Here is a 26,271-nt window from a genome sequence, read left to right as displayed (position 1 = left end):
TTAAATATTAGGAGCTCCCACAACCACCTGATAGCTAGGCTTAAACATTAGGAGCTCCCACAACCACCTGATAGCTAGGCTTAAACATTAGGAGCTCCCACAACCAGCTGATAGCTAGGCTTAAACATTAGGAGCTCCCACAACCAGCTGATAGCAGTAGGTGGAGGATGGGAGGTAGATTATGATGGAGATCGAACTTACTATTGTGCACAGTCGATGAGCTGGTACTCGTTGGATCTCTCGAAGCACGCCTTAACTCCCTCGTCATCCCACAGCTTCTTCGCATGATCAAAGAACTCCTGGACAGAGGGTAGAGAGAGGGGAGAAGGTTAGGAGATGACATCACAAACAATCAATCAATGACATTGTATTACTATAAGCTACAGGTGGTTATGAAGGGCAAACCTCACACACACGTTTAGTGACTACTAGCTGATTTAAAAACAGAGCCATGCAAACTTCACAACCTGTATGAAGCCCACCACTGTGTAATACAGTCTGTGTAGACAGTGACATGCATTGATTTATACCACCAGATGTATTCAAAACGTTTTCAGCGGGGACCTCATTTTTTCCGCCAGAATTTCTGGTGAACCTATTTTTTCCGTCCGAAATTCGAGCGACTCCACCCCAAATCTAATGACACAACCTTCCAAAATCGGTAAATGTAGATTTTCACGTTAAGAAATAACCTTCAATTAATTACATTTTCATCTCTCCTAACAAAATTAAGAGAACCAAAAAATACATTTACTCAATAAAACTATTTTTCAAATTCTTGCTGAATAACGTTTGTATATTGTCCCATAAAATAATCTGTAGTCTTAAATCTTGGTTCCTCCACTTTGAATACCACAGACGCATACTCTTGAATCTTTCTTAAATCTATAGATACTCTAGCTACATTTGGAAAAATATTCTGTTCCATTTTATTCTGTGATATTACATCACGTTTTTTACATCCATAAAATAGGTGTTGTGACCGCGATGAGGACTCAGGAAATAAGAGTCTGTCGTCTGCTAAATTAACAAAACAAGGCCACGTTTTAATATAACCAGTTGATATTACAGTTTCAATAAATTAAATCTTAAAATAAATTAAATCTCCAACCCCAGCCTCTCCTCCAGTATCATGTCTCCAACCCCAGCCTCTCCTCCAGTATCATGTCTCCAACCCCAGCCTCTCCTACAGTATCATGTCTCCAACCCCAGCCTCTCCTCCAGTATCATGTCTCCAACCCCAGCCTCTCCTCCAGTATCATGTCTCCAACCCCAGCCTCTCCTCCAGTATCATGTCTCCAACCCCAGCCTCCTACAGTACCATGTCTCCAACCCCAGCCTCTCCTCCAGTATCATGTCTCCAACCCCAGCCTCTCCTCCAGTATCATGTCTCCAACCCCAGCCTCTCCTACAGTATCATGTCTCCAACCCCAGCCTCTCCTACAGTATCATGTCTCCAACCCCAGCCTCTCCTCCAGTATCATGTCTCCAACCCCAGCCTCTCCTCCAGTATCATGTCTCCAACCCCAGCCTCTCCTACAGTATCATGTCTCCAACCCCAGTCTCTCCTACAGTATCATGTCTCCAACCCCAGCCTCCTCCAGTATCATGTCTCCAACCCCAGCCTCTCCTACAGTACCATGTCTCCAACCCCAGCCTCTCCTACAGTATCATGTCTCCAACCCCAGCCTCTCCTCCAGTATCATGTCTCCAACCCCAGCCTCTCCAACCCCAGTCTCTCCTACAGTATCATGTCTCCAACCCCAGCCTCTCCTCCAGTATCATGTCTCCAACCCCAGCCTCTCCTCCAGTACCATGTCTCCAACCCCAGCCTCCTACAGTATCATGTCTCCAACCCCAGCCTCTCCTACAGTATCATGCCTCCAACCCCAGCCTCTCCTCCAGTACCATGTCTCCAACCCCAGCCTCTCCTACAGTATCATGTCTCCAACCCCAGCCTCTCCTCCAGTATCATGTCTCCAACCCCAGCCTCTCCTCCAGTATCATGTCTCCAACCCCAGCCTCTCCTCCAGTATCATGTCTCCAACCCCAGCCTCTCCTCCAGTATCATGTCTCCAACCCCAGCCTCTCCTACAGTATCATGTCTCCAACCCCAGCCTCTCCTAAACCAACCCCAGCCTCTCCTCCAGTATCATGTCTCCAACCCCAGCCTCTCCTACAGTATCATGTCTCCAACCCCAGCCTCTCCTCCAGTACCATGTCTCCAACCCCAGCCTCTCCTCCAGTATCATGTCTCCAACCCCAGCCTCCTACAGTATCATGTCTCCAACCCCAGCCTCTCCTCCAGTATCATGTCTCCAACCCCAGCCTCTCCTCCAGTATCATGTCTCCAACCCCAGCCTCTCCTCCAGTATCATGTCTCCAACCCCAGCCTCTCCTCCAGTACCATGTCTCCAACCCCAGCCTCTCCTCCAGTATCATGTCTCCAACCCCAGCCTCTCCTACAGTATCATGTCTCCAACCCCAGCCTCTCCTCCAGTATCATGTCTCCAACCCCAGCCTCCTACAGTATCATGTCTCCAACCCCAGCCTCTCCTACAGTATCATGTCTCCAACCCCAGCCTCTCCTCCAGTATCATGTCTCCAACCCCAGCCTCTCCTCCAGTATCATGTCTCCAACCCCAGCCTCTCCTCCAGTATCATGTCTCCAACCCCAGCCTCTCCTCCAGTATCATGTCTCCAACCCCAGCCTCTCCTGCAGTATCATGTCTCCAACCCCAGCCTCTCCTCCAGTATCATGTCTCCAACCCCAGCCTCTCCTACAGTATCATGTCTCCAACCCCAGCCTCTCCTACAGTATCATGTCTCCAACCCCAGCCTCTCCTCCAGTACCATGTCTCCAACCCCAGCCTCTCCTATAGTATCATGTCTCCAACCCCAGCCTCTCCTCCAGTACCATGTCTCCAACCCCAGCCTTTCCTATAGTATCATGTCTCCAACCCCAGCCTCTCCTCCAGTACCATGTCTCCAACCCCAGCCTCTCCTCCAGTACCATGTCTCCAACCCCAGCCTCTCCTCCAGTATCATGTCTCCAACCCCAGCCTCTCCTCCAGTATCATGTCTCCAACCCCAGCCTCTCCTCCAGTACCATGTCTCCAACCCCAGCCTCTCCTACAGTATCATGTCTCCAACCCCAGCCTCTCCTCCAGTATCATGTCTCCAACCCCAGCCTCTCCTACAGTATCATGTCGCCAACCCCAGCCTCTCCTACAGTATCATGTCTCCAACCCCAGCCTCTCCTCCAGTATCATGTCTCCAACCCCAGCCTCTCCTCCAGTATCATGTCTCCAACCCCAGCCTCTCCTCCAGTATCATGTCTCCAACCCCAGCCTCTCCTCCAGTATCATGTCTCCAACCCCAGCCTCTCCTCCAGTATCATGTCTCCAACCCCAGCCTCTCCTACAGTATCATGTCTCCAACCCCAGCCTCTCCTCCAGTATCATGTCTCCAACCCCAGCCTCTCCTCCAGTATCATGTCTCCAACCCCAGCCTCCTCCAGTATCATGTCTCCAACCCCAGCCTCTCCTCCAGTATCATGTCTCCAACCCCAGCCTCTCCTCCAGTATCATGTCTCCAACCCCAGCCTCTCCTCCAGTATCATGTCTCCAACCCCAGCCTCTCCTACAGTATCATGTCTCCAACCCCAGCCTCTCCTCCAGTACCATGTCTCCAACCCCAGCCTCTCCTATAGTATCATGCCTCCAACCCCAGCCTTTCCTATAGTATCATGTCTCCAACCCCAGCCTCTCCTCCAGTACCATGTCTCCAACCCCAGCCTCTCCTCCAGTACCATGTCTCCAACCCCAGCCTCTCCTCCAGTATCATGTCTCCAACCCCAGCCTCTCCTCCAGTATCATGTCTCCAACCCCAGCCTCTCCTCCAGTACCATGTCTCCAACCCCAGCCTCTCCTCTAGTACCATGTCTCCAACCCCAGCCTCTCCTATAGTATCATGCCTCCAACCCCAGCCTTTCCTATAGTATCATGTCTCCAACCCCAGCCTCTCCTATAGTATCATGCCTCCAACCCCAGCCTTTCCTATAGTATCATGCCTCAGTTGAAATGCAGAGAACACCTAGGTTTGGAGGGAGAGAGAGAGAGAGAGAGAGAGAGAGGGGGGGAGAGGGAGAGAGGTCTGCCTCCTGGGGGCTCTTTCCACAGAGCCGTGTGACATTGGGCTGTTGAATAAATGTATTGTTACTGCTGCTGTAGTGCCCTAAAGAGCTACTGATCACAATAACCTAACCCCAATCACAGTAACCTAACCCTGATCACAGTAACCTAACCCTGATCACAGTAACCTAACCCTAACCCTGATCACAGTAACCTAACCCTAATCACAGTAACCTAACCCTAACCCTAATCACAGTAACCTAACCCTAACCCTAATCACAGTAACCTAACCCTAATCACAGTAACCTAACCCTAATCACAGTAACCTAACCCTAATCACAGTAACCTAACCCTAACCCTGATCACAGTAACCTAACCCTAACCCTGATCACAGTAACCTAACCCTAACCCTGATCACAGTAACCTAACCCTAATCACAGTAACCTAACCCTAATCACAGTAACCTAACACTGATCACAGTAACATAACCCTAATCACAGTAACCTAACCCTAATCACAGTAACCTAACCCTAATCACAGTAACCTAACCCTAATCACAGTAACCTAACCCTAATCACAGTAACCTAACCCTGATCACAGTAACCTAACCCTAACCCTGATCACAGTAACCTAACCCTAACCCTAATCACAGTAACCTAACAACCTCACCCTAATCACAGTAACCTAACCCTGATCACAGTAACCTAACCCTAATCACAGTAACCTAACCCTGATCACAGTATCCTAACCCTAAACCTGATCACAGTATCCTAACCCTAAACCTGATCACAGTAACCTAACCCTAATCACAGTAACCTAACCCTAATCACAGTAACCTAACCCTAATCACAGTAACCTAACCCTAATCACAGTAACCTAACCCTAATCACAGTAACCTAACCCTAACCCTGATCACAGTAACCTAACCCTAATCACAGTAACCTAACCCTGATCACAGTAACCTAACCCTAACCCTGATCACAGTAACCTAACCCTAACCCTGATCACAGTAACCTAACCCTAATCACAGTAACCTAACCCTAACACTGATCACAGTAACATAACCCTGATCACAGTAACCTAACCCTAATCACAGTAACCTAACCCTAACCCTGATCACAGTAACCTAACCCTAATCACAGTAACCTAACCCTGATCACAGTAACCTAACCCTAACCCTAATCACAGTAACCTAACCCTAATCACAGTAACCTAACCCAAATCACAGTAACCTAACCCTAATCACAGTAACCTAACCCTAATCACAGCACCCTAACCCTAACCCTAATCACAGCAACCTAACCCTGATCACAGTAACCTAACCCTAATCACAGTAACCTAACCCTAACCACAGTAACCTAACCCTGATCACAGTAACCTAACCCTAATCACAGTAACCTAACCCTAACCCTAATCACAGTAACCTAACCCTAATCACAGTAACCTAACCCTAATCACAGTAACCTAACCCTAACCCTAATCACAGTAACCTAACCCTAATCACAGTAACCTAACCCTAATCACAGTAACCTAACCCTAATCACAGTAACCTAACCCTAATCACAGTAACCTAACCCTAACCCTAATCACAGTAACCTAACCCTAACCCTAATCACAGTAACCTAACCCTAACCCTAATCACAGTAACCTAACCCTGATCACAGTAACCTAACCCTGATCACAGTAACCTAACCCTGATCACAGTAACCTAACCCTAACCCTAATCACAGTAACCTAACCCTAACCCTAATCACAGTAACCTAACCCTAATCACAGTAACCTAACCCTTATCACAGTAACCTAACCCTAATCACAGTAACCTAACCCTAATCACAGTACCCTAACCCTAATCACAGTACCCTAACCCTAATCACAGTACCCTAACCCTAATCACAGTACCCTAACCCTAATCACAGTAACCTAACCCTGATCACAGTAACCTAACCCTGATCACAGTAACCTAACCCTAATCACAGTAACCTAACCCTAATCACAGTACCCTAACCCTAATCACAGTACCCTAACCCTAATCACAGTAACCTAACCCTAATCACAGTAACCTAACCCTGATCACAGTAACCTAACCCTGATCACAGTATCCTAACCCTAAACCTGATCACAGTAGCCTAACCCTAATCACAGTAACCTAACCCTAATCACAGTAACCTAACCCTAACCCTGATCACAGTAACCTAACCCTAACCCTGATCACAGTAACCTAACCCTGATCACAGTAACCTAACCCTAATCACAGTAACCTAACCCTAACCCTGATCACAGTAACCTAACCCAAATCACAGTAACCTAACCCTAATCAGAGTAACCTAACCCTAATCACAGTACCCTAACCCTAACCCTAATCACAGCAACCTAACCCTGATCACAGTAACCTAACCCTAATCACAGTAACCTAACCCTGATCACAGTAACCTAACCCTAACCACAGTAACCTAACCCTGATCACAGTAACCTAACCCTAATCACAGTAACCTAACCCTAACCCTAATCACAGTAACCTAACCCTAATCACAGTAACCTAACCCTAACCACAGTAACCTAACCCTAATCACAGTAACCTAACCCTAACCCTAATCACAGTAACCTAACCCTAATCACAGTAACCTAACCCTAATCACAGTAACCTAACCCTAATCACAGTAACCTAACCCTAACCCTGATCACAGTAACCTAACCCTAATCACAGTAACCTAACCCTAACCCTAATCACAGTAACCTAACCCTAACCCTAATCACAGTAACCTAACCCTAATCACAGTAACCTTGATCACAGTAACCTAACCCTGATCACAGTAACCTAACCCTGATCACAGTAACCTAACCCTGATCACAGTAACCTAACCCTAATCACAGTAACCTAACCCTAATCACAGTAACCTAACCCTAATCACAGTAACCTAACCCTAATCACAGTAACCTAACCCTAATCACAGTAACCTAACCCCAGTAACCTAACCCTAATCACAGTAACCTAACCCTAATCACAGTAACCTAACCCTAACCCTAATCACAGTAACCTAACCCTAATCACAGTAACCTAACCCTAACCCTAATCACAGTAACCTAACCCTAATCACAGTAACCTAACCCTAATCACAGTACCCTAACCCTAATCACAGTAACCTAACCCTAATCACAGTAGCCTAACCCTAACCCTGATCACATTAACCTAACCCTAACCCTGATCACATTAACCTAACCCTAACCCTGATCACAGTATCCTAACCCTAATCACAGTAACCTAACCCTAATCACAGTATCCTAACCCTAATCACAGTAACCTAACCCTAACCCTAATCACAGTAACCTAACCCTAATCACAGTATCCTAACCCTAACCCTGATCACATTAACCTAACCCTAACCCTGATCACAGTATCCTAACCCTAACCCTGATCACAGTAACCTAACCCTAATCACAGTAACCTAACCCTAACCCTGATCACAGTAACCTAACCCTAATCACAGTTCACTAGTCATAAAACATCCGACTTTAAACCAAGCCTTAACCTCAACCACACTGCTAACCCTAATACCTAACCTTAACCTCAACCACACTGCTAACCCTAATACCTAACCCTAACACATAACCCTAATACCTAACCATAATACCTAACACCTAACCCTAATACCTAACCCTAACCTCAACCACACTGCTCACCCTAATACCTAACCCTAACCTCAACCACACTGCTAACTAATACCTAACCCTAATACCTAACCCTAATACCTAACCCTAACCCTAACCATAATACCTAACCCTAACCCCTAACCCTAACCCTAACACCTAACCCTAACACTAATACCTAACCCTAACACCTAACCCTAACCTCAACCACACTGCTAACCCTAATACCTAACCCTAATATCTAACCCTAACACCTAACCCTAACACCTAACCCTAACACTAATACCTAACACTAATACCTAACCCTAACACCTAACCCTAACCTCAACCACACTGCTAACCCTAATATCTAACCCTAATACCTAACCATAATACCTAACCCTAACACCTAATACCTAACCCTAACACCTAACCCTAACCTCAACCACACTGCTAACCCTAATACCTAACCCTAATACCTAACCATAATACCTAACCCTAACCCTAACACCTAATACCTAACCCTAACACCTAACCCTAACACTAATACCTAACACCTAACACTAATACCTAACCCTAACACCTAACGCTAATACCTAACGCTAAAACCTAACCCTAATACCTAACCCTAATACCTAACGCTAATACCTAACCCTAATACCTAACACTAATACCTAACCCTAATACCTAACCCTAACACCTAACACCTAACTCTAACCTTAAATTAAGCCCAAAAAGCTAATTTTTGTTTTCAGACATTTTTACATTATATTCAATATTTTTTTGCAGCTGGTCCATCTACCGCTCAGTTCTGCCTCCAGGACAAGACTCGTCACAATAAACATCAACCTGCAGTTTGGGTGACCTCCCATTGGAGAAAACATAGGCCAGGGGCTCTCTAACTGTTTGGGGCCATGGACCTAATTTGTGTTCACAAATTCATCAGGGACCCCCTCATAATCAGAACACAACTCCAGTTGATATAAAAATACAGGGCCTAAAATGAAGACCTGCCAAACGCGGGTAGATATTGGCACTGGCGGGTAGAATGTCTATTTCACCAGCCACTCTGGCGGGTGGTCAGGGCTCTACAGTGCTAGCAATTCACTCCCGAGTGGCGCAGTGGTCTAAGGCACTGCATCGCAGTGCTAGCTGTGCCACTAGAGATCCTGGTTCGAATCCAGGCTCTGTCGTAGCCGGCCGCGACCGGGAGACCCATGGGGCGGCGCACAATTGGCCCAGCGTCGTCCAGGGTATGGGAGGGAACGGCTGGCAGGGATGTAGCTCAGTTGGTAGAGCATGGCGTTTGCAACGCCAGGGTTGTGGGTTCGTTTCCCACGGGGGGCCAGTATGAAAAATAATATTCAAACAAATAATGTATGCACTCACTAACTGTAAGTCGCTCTGGATAAGAGCATCTGCTAAATGACTAAAATGTAAATGTAAATACAAATAGTCAAGTATGTTCACATTTATAGTAATGATAATTACTATAAATGTTAATTTAAGCTGCAGTTTTCAAAGTATTTCTGCCGTTTCGTTTCATAGCTGGTCAATTAAAAATCGCACAACGTCAAAGAACCACGAATCCTGTGTAGCCTATTTCACCTCACGCTGCAACACTGCCTGGCAGGAAGAGCGGAGTTAAAACATTTGTTTTTAGAAGCGCTGCTCGCAGGCATAAAAGTTGGTCTAATTTACATGAAACAAAAGTCTACTGAAGTGAGACTTTGTCCTCGTGTTTCTTGGCTATTTACATTGTTTTGTTCACAAGCTAAGCTGTTTTACTGTGTTTGAGTTTCAACTGCCAGGGAAGAGAAGACCACGCCTCTACTAGTCAGACTCAAATCTCACAGGCACAAACATGACTACAGTCGCGTTACCACGGTAACCTCCCGCCTTTAAAGGGGCAGGTGAAAATGTTTGTCTCATCTGTGATATTTTGGTTAAAAGACTGAAATTAAACAATACACCACATTCGTTGCTTCTTACTAGTAACACATGTATTGTTTCAGAAACATTACAAAGCATGCTCATCAATTTGTGTGTTTTGTTTGTGTCATTTTAGCGGCAGTAAAATATTTTGGCTTGTAGATTTTTAAATGGCGGACCAAAAAGTTAATGTTATGCCCTGCAAAAATAGCATACAATGAGTTTCACTATGACTTTGGCAGTGCTTGGCTGGACGAACCAATCCTCGGGCCCTGGGAATGAACATTTAAAAGGGCCGCCTCTTGGCATCAGAGAGAACATGTTTTCAAGCTAATATCCTGCAATTCTACACATTTTGCCATGAGGCAGAGAGAAAACTTTGCAGTTATAAAGCTTAAATTAGTGCATATACACTACCAGTCAAAAGTTTTAGAACACCTACTTATTCAAGGGTTTTTCTTTATTTTGATATTGTAGAATAATAGTGAAGACATCAAAACTATGAAATAACACATGGAATCATGTAGTAACCAAAAAAGTGTTAAACAAATCAAAATATATTTGAGATTTGAGATTCTTCAAATATCCACCCTTTACCTTGATGACAGCTTTGCACACTCTTGGCATTCTCTCAACCAGCTTCATGAGGTAGTCATCTGGAATGCATTTCAATCAACAGGTGTGTCTTCTTAAAAGTTAATTTGTGGAATTTATTTCCTTCTTAATGCATTTGAGCTAATCAGTTGTGTTGTGACAAAGTAGGGGGGGGGGGGGGTATGCAGAAGATAGCCCTATTTGGTACAAGACTAAGTCCATATTATGGCAAGAACAGCTGAAATAAGCAAAGAGAAACGACAGTCCATCATTACTTTAAAGACATGAAGGTCAGTCAATCCGGAAAATTTCAAGAACTTTTCAAGTTTCTTCAAGTGCAGTCGCAAAAACCATCAAGCACTATTATGAAACTGGCTCTCATGAGGACCGCCACAGGAATGGAAGACCCAGAGTTACCAGCCACAGAAATTGCAGAAAGATAGAAAATTAATACTTTAAAAATAAATGCCTGCAGTCAACTTGTGCACTAGGTAATAGATAAAGCAAATCGCGTTCATCATTTTGTCCGTTAAGATACATTTTTATTATTAAAGCTTTTTCCATTATGAAGCTTACCGGTACTAGTTTCCCAAAACAGCAGTTTGAGCCAGTCACGTGTGTTTGTTTACAAAAAAGCACAACGAGTAAAATGGAAGCTTTGTGAGGTGAGTAATCTCTGCAGCGCAACTTAAGTCAGGTGATCAAGTTACACTTGTATGAAACTCACTAATGTTTGCTATATATAATAATTATAACTATTATGTTAACTATCTAAGATGTGCCAAATAAATTCTGTCCAGCTAGGTTTTGCTAACTTGCTAATGTTAGCTAAGTGGCTAATGTTAGCTTGCAAGATCAAGCTTCTTGGTAAAAGCAGCAGCGACAATCCCCTCCTGATTAAGATCCCTGCTATCTAATATTTGTTTTCTGCGTGCTGCAAACTGCGTTTTGAAATACTTTCATAACTTTGAGCTTGGTCGTCTGTCCTAGTAGTAAATGTTCGCATGCACTCGTTAGCATTTACCTAGCATCCGCTATGAGAATTCCTTAGTATTTGTTAGCATTCTGGTAAGTGACGCTTTTTGGGCTTTTTTGACATTTGAAAAAATAAAGAGCGACACTTGTGTGCACTACCGGTAATACTGTGTATCCCGGGATGGCACAGGAACGGTATGAAGGTATGGAAATCTGGATACCGCCCAACCCTTATAAGTACGTAGTACTAGTGTTAATACAAAAGTATTTGATCCACTGCTGATTTTGTACGTTTGCCCACTGACAAAGAAATGATCAGTCTATAATTTTAATGGTAGGTTTATTTGAACAGTGAGAGACAGAATAACAACAAAAAAATCCAGAAAAACGCATGTTATGAATTGATTTGCATTTTAAAATTAGGGAAATAAGTATTTGACCCCCTCGCAATCAGAAAGATTTCTGGCTCCCAGGTGTCTTTTATACAGGTAACGAGCTGAGATTAGGAGCACACTCTTAAAGGGAGTGCTCCTAATATCAGCTTGTTACCTGTATTAAAGACACCTGTCCACAGAAGCAATCAATCAATCAGATTCCAAACTCTCCAGCATGGCCAAGACCAAAGAGTTCTCCAAGGATGTCAAGGACAAGATTGTAGACCTACACAAGGCTGGAATGGGCTACAAGACCATCGCCAAGCAGCTTGGTGAGAAGGTAACAACAGTTGGTGCGATTATTCGCAAATGGAAGAAACACAAAATAACTGTCAATCTCCCTCAGCCTGGGGCTCCATGCAAGATCTCACCTCGTGGAGTTGCAATGATCATGAGAACGGTGAGGAATCAGCCCAGAACTACACGGGAGGATCTTGTCAATGATCTCAAGGCAGCTGGGACCATAGTCACCAAGAAAACAATTGGTAACACACTACGCCGTGAAGGACTGAAATCCTGCAGCGCCCGCAAGGTCCCCCTGCTCAAGAAAGCACATATACATGCCTGTCTGAAGTTTGCCAATGAACATCTGAATGATTCAGAGGAGAACTGGGTGAAAGTGTTGTGGTCAGATGAGACCAAAATCGAGCTCTTTGGCATCAACTCAACTCGCCGTGTTTGGAGGTGGAGGAATGCTGCCTATGACCCCAAGAACACCATCCCCACCGTCAACCATGGAGATGGAAACATTATGCTTTGGGGGTGTTTTTCTGCTAAGGGGACAGGACAACTTCACTGCATCAAAGGGATGATGGACGGGGCCATGTACCGTCAAATCTTGGGTGAGAACCTCCTTCCCTCAGCCAGGGCATTGAAAATGGGTCGTGGATGGGTATTCCAGCATGACAATGACCCAAAACACACGGCCAAGGCAACAAAGGAGTGGCTCAAGAAGAAGCACATTAAGGTCCTGGAGTGGCCTAGCCAGTCTCCAGACCTTAATCCCATAGAAAATATGTGGAGGGAGCTGAAGGTTCGAGTTGCCAAACGTCAGGCACGAAACCTTAATGACTTGGAGAAGACCTTGGAGAAGACCTGCAAAGAGGAGTGGGACAAAATCCCTCCTGAGATGTGTGCAAACCTGGTGGCCAACTACAAGAAACGTCTGATCTCTGTGATTGCCAACAAGGGTTTTGCCACCAAGTACTAAGTCATGTTTTGCAGAGGGGTCAAATACTTATTTCCCTCATTAAAATGCAAATCAATTTATAACATTTTTGACATGCGTTTTTCTGGATGTTTTTGTTGTTATTCTGTCTCTCACTGTTCAAATAAACCTACCATTAAAATTATAGACTGATCATGTCTTTGTCAGTGGGCAAACGTACAAAATCAGCAGAGGATCAAATACTTTTTTCCCCTCACTGTATGAACTTAATCATTAGGCCTATTTTATAGTTATAAGAAGCTTATCGACTGTCATTAATTTATAGACAGTTTATGAATCAGTTAAACAGCTATAGCACTGTCAAACCAGGATCTCGGGTTTGATCATTTGAATTAGCTTCAGCTGAGTTTGACGAATGCTAGGCTAGCTAAGGCTAATAGAGGGAGGCTAATGTCCATAGCTACCATGTTGAGGACAGCATAGAGGGAGGCTAATGTCCATAGCTACCATGTTGAGGACAGCATAGAGGGAGGCTAATGTCCATAGCTACCATGTTGAGGACAGCATAGAGGGAGGCTAATGTCCATAGCTACCATGTTGAGGACAGCATAGAGGGAGGCTAATGTACATAGCTACCATGTTGAGGACAGCATAGAGGGAGGCTAATGTCCATAGCTACCATGTTGAGGACAGCATAGAGGGAGGCTAATGTCCATAGCTACCATGTTGAGGACAGCATAGAGGGAGGCTAATGTCCATAGCTACCATGTTGAGGACAGCATAGAGGGAGGCTAATGTACATAGCTACCATGTTGAGGACAGCATAGAGGGAGGCTAATGTCCATAGCTACCATGTTGAGGACAGCATAGAGGGAGGCTAATGTCCATAGCTACCATGATGAGGACAGCATAGAGGGAGGCTAATGTCCATAGCTACCATGTTGAGGACAGCATAGAGGGAGGCTAATGTACATAGCTACCATGTTAAGGCCAGCATAGAGGGAGGCTAATGTACATAGCTACCATGTTGAGGACAGCATAGAGGGAGGCTAATGTCCATAGCTACTATGTTGAAGAAAGCATAGAGGGAGGCTAATGTCCATAGCTACCATGTTGAGGACAGCATAGAGGGAGGCTAATGTCCATAGCTACCATGTTGAGGACAGCATAGAGGGAGGCTAATGTCCATAGCTACCATGTTGAGGACAGCATAGAGGGAGGCTAATGTACATAGCTACCATGTTGAGGACAGCATAGAGGGAGGCTAATGTACATAGCTACCATGTTGAGGACAGCATAGAGGGAGGCTAATGTCCATAGCTACCATGTTGAGGACAGCATAGAGGGAGGCTAATGTCCATAGCTACCATGTTGAGGACAGCATAGAGGGAGGCTAATGTCCATAGCTACCATGTTGAGGACAGCATAGCGGGAGGCTAATGTCCATAGCTACCATGTTGAGGACAGCATAGAGGGAGGCTAATGTCCATAGCTACCATGTTGAGGACAGCATTTGTTTACATTTTGCCATACAGTATGTACAGTGCCTTCAGAAAGTATTCACACCCCTTGACCTTTTTAAACATTTTGTTGTGTTACAGCCTGAATTTAAAATTAATTAAATTGAGATGTTTTTGTCACTGGCCTACACACATTACCCCATAATGTCAAAGTGGAATTATGTTTTTCAAAATGTGTACAAATTAATTAAAAATGAAAAGCTGAAATGTCTTGAGTCAATAAGAATTCAACCCCTTTGTTATGGCAAGATTAAATAAGTTCAGGAGTAAAACATTGCTTAACAAGTCACATAATAAGTTGCATGGACTCACTGTGAAATAGGTTTAAGATGATTTTTGAATGACTACCTCAACTAGCCTCCTGTAGCTCAGTTGGTAGAGCATGGCGCTTGCAACGCCAGGGTTGTGGGTTCGATTCCCACGGGTGGCCAGTATGAAAAATGTATGCACTCACTAACTGTTAAGTCGCTCTGGATAAGAGCGTCGGCTAAATGACTAAAATGTAAACTCTGTACCCCTCTATTGTAGTTTTTGGGGGGGAGGGGGATAAAAATAAACTAAATGGAGCTAAGCACAGGCAAAATCCTAGAAGAAAACCTGGTTCAGTCCGCTTCCCATCAGACACTGGGAGATGAAGTCACCTTTCAGCAGGACAATAACCTGAAACACACAAGGCCAAATCTAGTTGCTTCCAAAGAAGACAGTGAACGTTCCTGAGCGGTCGAGTTATAGTTTTGACTTAAATCCACTTGAAAGTATATGGCAAGACCTGAAAAGGGTTGTCTAGCAATGATCAACAAACCAACTTGACAGAGCTTGAAGAATTTTGAAAAGAATAAAATGGGCAAATGTTGCACAATCCAGGTGTGGAAAGCTCTTAGAGACTTACCCAGAAAGGTGATTCTAACAATTACATTTTACAATTTAGTCATTTAGCAGACGCTCTTATCCAGAGCGACTTAACAGTTAGTGAGTGCATACATTTTTCATACTTATAATCTGGGGTTGAATATTTATCTAATCAATAATTATTTTTTATTTATTTTTTAAATACAACTGTTAGAATTCATTTCCACTTTGACATGAGTATTTTTTGTTGATCGTTGACAAAAAAAAAAAAAAGACAATTAAATCAATTTTAATCCCACTTCGTAAACACAACATGTGGAAAAAGCCAAGGGGTGTAAATACTTTCTCCAGGCCTAAATAAAAAGCTCATATGGGAAAGGAACTACATAGACGGCTGTTTTATAACTGCGTCATAACTAGGCATGTCCCAAATCTGATTTGGAGATGACTTAAAATATTAAAGGAAGTTGGCCGTAAAAATGGTAAAGTGACAGCATACTCACACCATGGCCAAGACTAAACGTGATTCTGGATGAAACCAAAAATAATCCGCTGAGCTCTGGGAGAGGAGCAGGGGGCCGAAGTGTGTGACCAGTTTGGGTGTGGCACAGAGAAAGTAGCCAAACCGACTCGCGCTAGCTAGACAAACTTGCTGCTGCCATTGATTATATGGCTCAGCCCTAATTGATGTGCTCTCTGTCACCAGGAGCCGCATGGTCAACGGTCCAGGAGCTGTATGGTCAACGGTTCAGGAGCTGCATGGTCAACGGTTCAGGAGCTGCATGGTCAACGGTTCAGGAGCTGCATGGTCAACGGTTCAGGAGCTGCATGGTCAACGGTCCAGGAGCTGCATGGTCAACGGTCCAGGAGCCGTATGGTCAACGGTCCAGGAGCCGCATGGTCAACGGTCCTGGAGCCGCATGGTCAACGGTCCTGGAGCCGCATGGTCAACGGTCCAGGAGCTGCATGGTCAACGGTCCAGGAGCTGCATGGTCAACGGTCCAGGAGCTGCATGGTCAACGGTCCAGGAGCTGCATGGTCAACGGTCCAGGAGCTGCATGGTCAACGGTTCAGGATCACAAGGAAAGCACGAAGGACAATGCCCCTCTGACGTTTATCTCTGTTACAGTATCCAGAGGAATGACTATTGTGACAGAATAATAGTATAGTATCCATGTCTGGTATCTATCTGAAACATGTCCCCTAAAGAGGACTCTGAAGCTATTTATATATGGATGTAGTCTCTCTGTGGTTCCTTCTGTCTGTACAGGGTGAACACTAAATTACTCTATTCAAAAGAAAGGGTTTTTTATTGTCATCTCTGGAATTATGTCTTATTTATAATGGTCTCGTCCTCCACACAAGCCTTTAGATGCTGTGACACCCTGTGGAGATTGGACCTTGGTGGTCAGTTAACTGGAAACTTGGTATCATTTGATTGGTCAATGGTCGTTGGTTTTGGGTTGAGGTTTCTCCTTCTTCTGGCAGTGTGCATACCAGTATTAGGTGCATTAACGCCACTGACTGGAGTGTGATGAGACTACGGAGGTGTTCTAGATTGTGCACTCTAGTCTACATGAATGGAGGAAGGAAAGTATAGCTATGTGGATTACCGTTTGTTTTCAGTAAAATTGGAGATTGTGAAACTTATTTCACAGGGATGGGATCATTCTTCTGAGCGTTTTCCTTTGACGTTCATAAAGTTTGACAGTGAAGGACGACGTGATCTGTAGATTCTGCTGCTGGACAGTTCGGACATTAACCTGTGTTTTCCTATCTTTAGGAGATAGTGATTGAGGCCGTTGTGTCCTATTTTTCAGACGGGTGATTATGGTTTCTGATTGTCTTGAAAGTCCTTCGTGGTTATTGCTGATTGAAACCAGTGGGTGGTGTATATACACGTCTTCCTGTTACCCCTTTCTGTCCTTTTGCCATTTGTCTGTGATTTTGATGAATTACTATTTCAAATGTTTACAAATCGGAGCTATGGCGTTACCGTTGTCATGTAGGGTTCCTTCATCTGCCATCTGGTTCCCAGGCAACCCCACGTCAGACGGGACCCAACCGAGGCACCCCCCCACGTGAGATTACACCTTCAGATGTTATAAATGGAACGGAGGTCTGTTGTTCCGTCTCTTATCTCGTCCGTGGAGGAAGGCTTCAAGGCTTCTGGCCTAGTAAGCGTCTCGTTGTTAACGCTTTGTCTCCCAAGTTTACCTCAGGATCTATATGCCTAGAAGGATGCTTGTTAATGCTTTGTAACTAACGCTTTATGCCTTGTATATGAATCCATTCATTTTACAAAGTTATTCAATAATACTTTCTTTGATATTCGCTCCTCATGACCATCCCTTGATCTTAGTCAGCTAAATGCATAATACTCGATAGCACATGGTTTAACTGTAGTCTCTTGCATATTGCTATTTATCTTATAGAGCCAGATAAACGTTTTAAAATGGGCTGATTGCTTAGTCTTATTACGGGTTGCATGTGACGTATACGGTCCATTCAGAAAGTATTCGGAGCCCTTCCCCTTTATCCAGTGTTACCTCACAGCCTCATTCTGAAATGGATTTTAAAAAACATTACACACAACACCCCATAATGACAAAGCGAAAACAGGTGAATAATGCTTTGTAAATTCATAAAAAATAAAAAACAGAAATACCTTATTTCCATAAGTATTCAGACCCTTTGCTATGAGACTCGAAATTGAGCTCAGGTGCATCCTGTTTCCATTGATCATCCTTGATGTTTCTACAACTTGATTGGAGTCCACCTGTGGTAAATTCAATTGATTGGACATGATTTGGAAAGGCACACACATCTATATAAGGTCCCACAGTTGACAGTGCATGTCAGAGCAAAAACCAAGCCATGAGGTCAAAGGAATTGTCCGTAGAGCTCCGAGACAGGATTGTGTCGAGGCACAGATCTGGGGAAGGGTACCAAAAAAATATCTGCAGCATTGAAGTTCCCCAAGAACACAGTGGCTTCCATCATTCTTAAATGGAAGAAGTTTGGAACCACCAAGACTCTTCCTAGAGCTGGCCGCCCGGCCAAACTGAGCAATCGGGGGAGAAGGGCTTTGTTCAGGGAGGTGACCAAGAGCCCGATGGTCACTCTGACAGAGCTCCAGAGTTCCTCTGTAGAGATGGGAGAACCTTCCAGAAGGACAACCATCTCTGCAGCACTTCACCAATCAGGCCTTTATGGTAGAGTGGCCAGATGGAAGCCACTCCTGAGAAAAAGGCACATGACAGCACGCCTGGAGTTTGCAAAAAGGCACGTGAAAAACTCAGAGCATAAGGCAAAAGATTATGTGGTCTGATGAGACAGAATTGTACAGTACCAGTCAAAAGTTTGGACACCTACTAATTCCAGGGTTTTTCTTTATTTTTACTATTTTCTACATTGTAGAATAATAGTGAAGACATCAAAACTATGAAACAACACATTTGGAATCATGTAGTAACCAAAAAAGTGTTAAACAAATCAAAATATATTGTCATCATGCTATGGGGATGCTTTTCAGCGGCAGGGACTGGGACACTGGTAAGGATAGAGGGAACAATGAACGGAGCCAAATACAGGTAAATCCTTGATGAGAACCTGCTTCAGAGTGCAAACAACCTTAGACCGGGGCGAAGATTTACGTTCCAACAGGACAATGACCCCAAGCGTACAGCCAAAGCAACGCTGGAATGGCTTCAGAACCAGAATGTGAAAGTCCTTGAGTGGCCCAGCCAAAGCCCAGACTTAAATCTAATTGAAAATCTGTGGAAAGACTTGAAGACAGATGGGGAGTGGCGGTGTATAGCTAACTTAACAGAGCTTGAGAAAATCTCTAAGATCCCCAAATCCAGATGTGCAAAGCTGATACAGGCATCCCCAAGACGACTCACAGCTGATACAGGCATCCCCAAGACGACTCACAGCTGATACAGGCATCCCCAAGACGACTCACAGCTGATACAGGCATCCCCAAGACGACTCACAGCTGATACAGGCATCCCCAAGACGACTCACAGCTGATACAGGCATACCCAAGACGACCCACAGCTGATACAGGCATACCCAAGACGACTCACAGCTGATACAGGCATACCCAAGACGACCCACAGCTGATACAGACATACCCAAGACGACCCACAGCTGATACAGGCATACCCAAGACGACCCACAGCTGATACAGGCATACCCAAGACGACTCACAGCTGATACAGGCATCCCCAAGACGACTCAAATCTGTAAATCGCCGCCGAAGGTGCTTCTACAAAGTATTGACTCAGGGGTGTGAATCCTTATGTAAATGAGATATTTCTGTATTTTTCATTTTCAATAACTTTGCTAAAGTTTCTAAAAACATGTTTTCACTTTGTCATTATGGGGTTATTGTGTGTCGATGGGTAAGAAAATAAAATATTGACAACAAAAGTGTGAATACTTTCTGAAGGCACTGTACTTCCTTCAACGTTGAGGGAACATAGCCTACATACTTCCTTCAACGTTGAGGGAACATAGCCTACATACTTCCTTCAACGTTGAGGGAACATAGCCTACATACTTCCTTCAACGTTGAGGGAACATAGCCTACATACTTCCTTCAACGTTGAGGGAACATAGCCTACATACTTCCTTCAACGTAGAGGGAATATAGCTTACATACTTCCTTCAACGTAGAGGGAACATAGCCTGCATACTTCCTTCAACGTTGAGGGAACATAGCCTACATACTTCCTTCAACGTTGAGGGAACATAGCCTACATACTTCCTTCAACGTAGAGGGAATATAGCTTACATACTTCCTTCAACGTAGAGGGAACATAGCCTACATACTTCCTTCAACGTAGAGGGAACATAGCCTACATACTTCCTTCAACGTAGAGGGAACATAGCCTACATACTTCCTTCAACGTAGAGGGAACATAGCCTACATACTTCCTTCAACGTAGAGGGAACATAGCTTACATACTTCCTTCAACGTTGAGGGAACATAGCCTACATACTTCCTTCAACGTTGAGGGAACATAGTTTACATACTTCCTTCAACGTAGAGGGAACATAGCCTACATACTTCCTTCAACGTAGAGGGAACATAGCTTACATACTTCCTTCAACGTAGAGGGAACATAGCCTACATACTTCCTTCAACGTAGAGGGAACATAGCCTACATATGACTACTTCCTTCAATAGTTGCCCTACTTCAGGTCACAGTAGGGTTAAGATCAGGTAACCTACTTTGAAGCATTATAATCTATAAATGTTTTTAAAATGTAAAAATGCATAATACTCATCTAGCTTCTAGCTTGCACTGAAAGCCAGTATTGCGTTGGATTAAGGTGTATGCCTGTATGACAACATGACAAGTAGCGAGAGAGGTTCATTTAGCTTAAAAAAGGCTGAGAAGTATCATTCTGTGGATATGAACCCCAGTGGCACTAGGTGACAATGTAGTGGTGACACTGAGGGCAGAGCTAAGTGATGTGGGGATGACAACCAGGGACAAACTAACACAGAGGCATGTTGTTCAGCTAGGCCTGGGAACTGGCCTGTCTCTATCCTGGGAACTGGCCTGTCTCTATCCCCAGCTAGGCCTGGGAACTGGCCTGTCTCTATCCTGGGAACTGGCCTGTCTCTATCCTGGGAACTGGCCTGTCTCTATCCCCAGCTAGGCCTGGGAACTGGCCTGTCTCTATCCTGGGAACTGGCCTGTCTCTATCCTGGGAACTGGCCTGTCTCTATCCTGGGAACTGGCCTGTCTCTATCCCCAGCTAGGCCTGGGAAATGGTCACACAGAGACAGGCCCAGTCACACAGAGACAGGCCCAGTCACACAGAGACAGGCCCAGTCACACAGAGACACAGGGCCAGTCACACAGAGACACAGGGCCAGTCACACAGAGACACAGGGCCAGTCACACAGAGACAGGCCCAGTCACACAGAGACAGGACCAGTCACACAGAGACAGGCCCAGTCACACAGAGACAGGCCCAGTCACACAGAGACAGGCCCAGTCACACAGAGACAGGCCCAGTCACACAGAGACAGGGCCAGTCACACAGAGACAGGCCCAGTCACACAGAGACAGGGCCAGTCACACAGAGACACAGGCCCAGTCACACAGAGACAGGCCCAGTCACACAGAGACACAGGCCCAGTCACACAGAGACAGGCCCAGTCACACAGAGACACAGGGCCAGTCACACAGAGACAGGGCCAGTCACACAGAGACAGGCCCAGTCACACAGAGACACAGGCCCAGTCACACAGAGACAGGCCCAGTCACACAGAGACACAGGCCCAGTCACACAGAGACAGGCCCAGTCACACAGAGACACAGGGCCAGTCACAGAGACACAGGCCCAGTCACACAGAGACAGGGAAACACACACACATGCATGAGCACGAACGCACCAACCGAGTCACACACGGACTGTGCACACACACACACACACACACACACACACACCCTCAGCTCCAGTCACACACCACAACACTGGTCCTCCCAGTACATCCCATCACACCACTGATCCTCCCAGTACATCCCATCACACCACAACACTGGTCCTCCCAGTACATCCCATCACACCACTGATCCTCCCAGTACATCCCATCACACCACAACACTGGTCCTCCCAGTACATCCCATCACACCACTGATCCTCCCAGTACATCCCATCACACCACAACACTGGTCCTCCCAGTACATCCCATCACACCACTGATCCTCCCAGTACATCCCATCACACCACTGATCCTCCCAGTACATCCCATCACACCACAACACTGGTCCTCCCAGTACATCCCATCACACCACAACACTGGTCCTCCCGGTACATCCCATCACACCACAACACTGGTCCTCCCGGTACATCCCACCACACCACTGATCCTCCCGGTACATCCCATCCCACCACAACACTGGTCCTCCCGGTACATCCCACCACACCACAACACTGGTCCTCCCAGTACATCCCACCACACCACACCACTGGTCCTCCCAGTACATCCCATCACACCACAACACTGGTCCTCCCAGTACATCCCACCACACCACTGGTCCTCCCAGTACATCCCACCACACCACTGGTCCTCCCAGTACATCCCACCACACCACTGGTCCTCCCGGTACATCCCACCACACCACTGGTCCTCCCAGTACATCCCACCACACCACTGGTCCTCCCAGTACATCCCACCACACCACTGGTCCTCCCGGTACATCCCATCCCACCACAACACTGGTCCTCCCAGTACATCCCATCACACCACAACACTGGTCCTCCCAGTACATCCCACCACACCACACCACTGGTCCTCCCAGACCAGACCAGACCAGACCGACAGACAGACAGACAGGCCCTGTTACCAGACAGACAGACATACACTAATCCTGTCAATGTATAGCTAGTAAGCCTCATGCTGTCATCACCATGCTTTAAAAGAGGGAAAAAACATCACACAAGAAAGCTGTGGATTACAACGGGTTATGTTATGATGACATGACATCCAGTAAGCAAGAACAGTGTCAACCTAATAAATCTAATCAAACTTGTCTGGAACGATCTCTAGGAATCACTATGAAAGCAAGTTTTCTAGTAACTACTAGATTCTAACTAGGCCTAGTGCAAGATTAACGACATCACTACCAGCATGCATAAGAAATATGAAAATCAGGCCTAACCCTCTGTTCCCCTGACGAGAATCAGGCCTAACCCTCTGTTCCCCTGACGAGAATCAGGCCTAACCCTCTGTTCCCCTGACGAGAATCAGGCCTAACCCTCTGTTCCCCTGACGAGAATCAGGCCTAACCCTCTGTTCCCCTGACGAGAATCAGGCCTAACCCTCTGTTCCCCTGACGAGAATCAGGCCTAACCCTCTGTTCCCCTGACGAGAATCAGGCCTAACCCTCTGTTCCCCTGACGAGAATCAGGCCTAACCCTCTGTTCCCCTAACGAGAATCAGGCCTAACCCTCTGTTCCCCTGACGAGAATCAGGCCTAACCCTCTGTTCCCCTGACGAGAATCAGGCCTAACCCTCTGTTCCCCTAACGAGAATCAGGCCTAACCCTCTGTTCCCCTGACGAGAATCAGGCCTAACCCTCTGTTCCCCTGACGAGAATCAGGCCTAAGCCTCTGTTTCCCCTGACGAGAATCAGGCCTAACCCTCTGTTCCCCTGACGAGAATCAGGCCTAACCCTCTGTTCCCCTGACGAGAATCAGGCCTAACCCTCTGTTCCACTGACAAGAATCAACTGAGTACCTGTGCATATGTCTTAGTACTGTATATCCGTGCCCCCAGCATTAAAATGGACATAATCTGCTACAGTCCCGACCCTCTCAGGTTGGCAACCAGTACATAAACACCTTCAATTGTCATTTACAACACTGCAGCAACTGAAAGAGTAGGTTGATTTCCAGAATAATGAAACACACGATGTGAACTCCCATTTGGCCTGTCATGTGACCAGACCCTATCAGGGGCCCAGATCAAAACCAAGCAGAAGACTGTTTCCCCAAACTGCACCCTGTTCCCTATATCTAGTGAACTACTTTTGACGCTAGCCAGAAGTATTGCACTCTGTAGGGGATAGGGTGGCGTTTGAGAGACAACAGAAGGATCCCATCCGCCACCTCAGGTGAATAATATGGGCCATTCCGGGTCCTGAGAGGGGTTGAGTCCCAAACAGCACCCTGTTCCCTACATGGTGCACTACTGTTGACCAAGGCCCACAAGGATCTGTAGGGACTAGGGTGCCATTTGGCTCTGGTCTAAAGTAGTGGACTATATAGGGAATAGGGTGCCATTTGGCTCTGGTCTAAAGTAGTGCACTATATAGGGAATAGGGTGCCATTTGGCTCTGGTCTAAAGTAGTGCACTATATAGGGAATAGGGTGCCATTCTCTGGTCTAAAGTAGTGCACTATATAGGGACTAGGGTGCCATTCTCTGGTCTAAAGTAGTGCACTACATAGGGAATAGGGTGCCATTCTCTGGTCTAAAGTAGTGCACTATATAGGGAATAGGGTGCCATTCTCTGGTCTAAAGTAGTGCACTATATAGGGACTAGGGTGCCATTCTCTGGTCTAAAGTAGTGCACTACATAGGGAATAGGGTGCCATTCTCTGGTCTAAAGTAGTGCACTATATAGGGAATAGGGTGCCGTTTGGGATGCTGACAGGGGGAACTAAACTAGAGAGAGGCAACTCCATCGCTAAACTGACGAAAGTTGAAATGTATCTGTTGATTATGGACCATCAAAAGTCAAACTACATTTCCAATCTTCCCTCACAGCCCCACGGCAGGATACAGTCTGGATACAGTCTGCCAGGGGGATACAGTCTGCCAGGGGGATACAGTCTGCCAGGGGGATACAGTCTGCCAGGGGATACAGTCTGCCAGGGGGATACAGTCTGGATACAGTCTGCCAGGGGGATACAGTCTGCCAGGGGATACAGTCTGCCAGGGGGATACAGTCTGGATACAGTCTGCCAGGGGGATACAGTCTGGATACAGTCTGCCAGGGGGATACAGTCTGCCAGGGGATACAGTCTGCCAGGGGGATACAGTCTGCCAGGGGGATACAGTCTGTCAGGGGATACAGTCTGCCAGGGGGATACAGTCTGCCAGGGGGATACAGTCTGCCAGGGGGATACAGTCTGGATACAGTCTGCCAGGGGGATACAGTCTGGATACAGTCTGCCAGGGGGATACAGTCTGCCAGGGGGATACAGTCTGCCAGGGGATACAGTCTGCCAGGGGGATACAGTCTGCCAGGGGGATACAGTCTGCCAGGGGGATACAGTCTGGATACAGTCTGCCAGGGGGATACAGTCTGGATACAGTCTGCCAGGGGATACAGTCTGGATACAGTCTGCCAGGGGGATACAGTCTGCCAGGGGATACAGTCTGCCAGGGGGATACAGTCTGCCAGGGGGATACAGTCTGCCAGGGGGATACAGTCTGGATACAGTCTGCCAGGGGGATACAGTCTGGATACAGTCTGCCAGGGGATACAGTCTGGATACAGTCTGCCAGGGGATACAGTCTGCCAGGGGATACAGTCTGCCAGGGGATACAGTCTGCCAGGGGATACAGTCTGGATACAGTCTGCCAGGGGGATACAGTCTGGATACAGTCTGCCAGGGGGATACAGTCTGGATACAGTCTGCCAGGGGGATACAGTCTGGATACAGTCTGCCAGGGGATACAGTCTGGATACAGTCTGCCAGGGGGATACAGTCTGGATACAGTCTGCCAGGGGGATACAGTCTGCCAGGGGGATACAGTCTGCCAGGGGGATACAGTCTGCCAGGGGATACAGTCTGCCAGGGGATACAGTCTGGATACAGTCTGCCAGGGGGATACAGTCTGGATACAGTCTGCCAGGGGGATACAGTCTGGATACAGTCTGCCAGGGGGATACAGTCTGGATACAGTCTGCCAGGGGGATACAGTCTGCCAGGGGGATACAGTCTGCCAGGGGGATACAGTCTGCCAGGGGGATACAGTCTGTCAGGGGGATACAGTCTGTCAGGGGGATACAGTCTGGATACAGTCTGCCAGGGGGATACAGTCTGCCAGGGGATACAGTCTGCCAGGGGATACAGTCTGCCAGGGGATACAGTCTGCCAGGGGGATACAGTCTGGATACAGTCTGCCAGGGGGATACAGTCTGCCAGGGGGATACAGTCTGCCAGGGGATACAGTCTGGATACAGTCTGCCAGGGGGATACAGTCTGGATACAGTCTGCCAGGGGGATACAGTCTGCCAGGGGGATACAGTCTGCCAGGGGGATACAGTCTGCCAGGGGGATACAATCTGCCAGGGGGATACAGTCTGCCAGGGGGATACAGTCTGCCAGGGGGATACAGTCTGCCAGGGGATACAGTCTGCCAGGGGGATACAGTCTGCCAGGGGGATACAGTCTGGATACAGTCTGCCAGGGGGATACAGTCTGGATACAGTCTGCCAGGGGGATACAGTCTGCCAGGGGGATACAGTCTGCCAGGGGGATACAGTCTGGATACAGTCTGCC

The 26,271-nt window shown here is 46.4% G+C and overlaps 1 protein-coding gene across 1 annotated transcript in view; it reads right to left on the bottom strand.

The window, feature by feature from the left end:
- Positions 1–26,271, bottom strand: part of LOC311120752 (guanine nucleotide-binding protein G(olf) subunit alpha-like) — a gene marked incomplete at its 3' end in the record, with an annotated part of 102,427 nt that overhangs the window by 57,178 nt on the left and 18,978 nt on the right. The window contains exon 5 of the mRNA XM_084195327.1: positions 202–299. Coding sequence (XP_084051453.1) covers positions 202–299 — 98 coding nt within the window. The remainder of the gene's footprint in view (positions 1–201; positions 300–26,271) is intronic.

This window comes from Coregonus lavaretus, assembly GCF_964263955.1.
Source record: "Coregonus lavaretus genome assembly, contig: HAP1_SCAFFOLD_436, whole genome shotgun sequence".
Taxonomy (NCBI): Eukaryota; Metazoa; Chordata; class Actinopteri; order Salmoniformes; family Salmonidae; genus Coregonus; species Coregonus lavaretus.
This window is presented reverse-complemented; position numbering and strand designations above follow the sequence as displayed.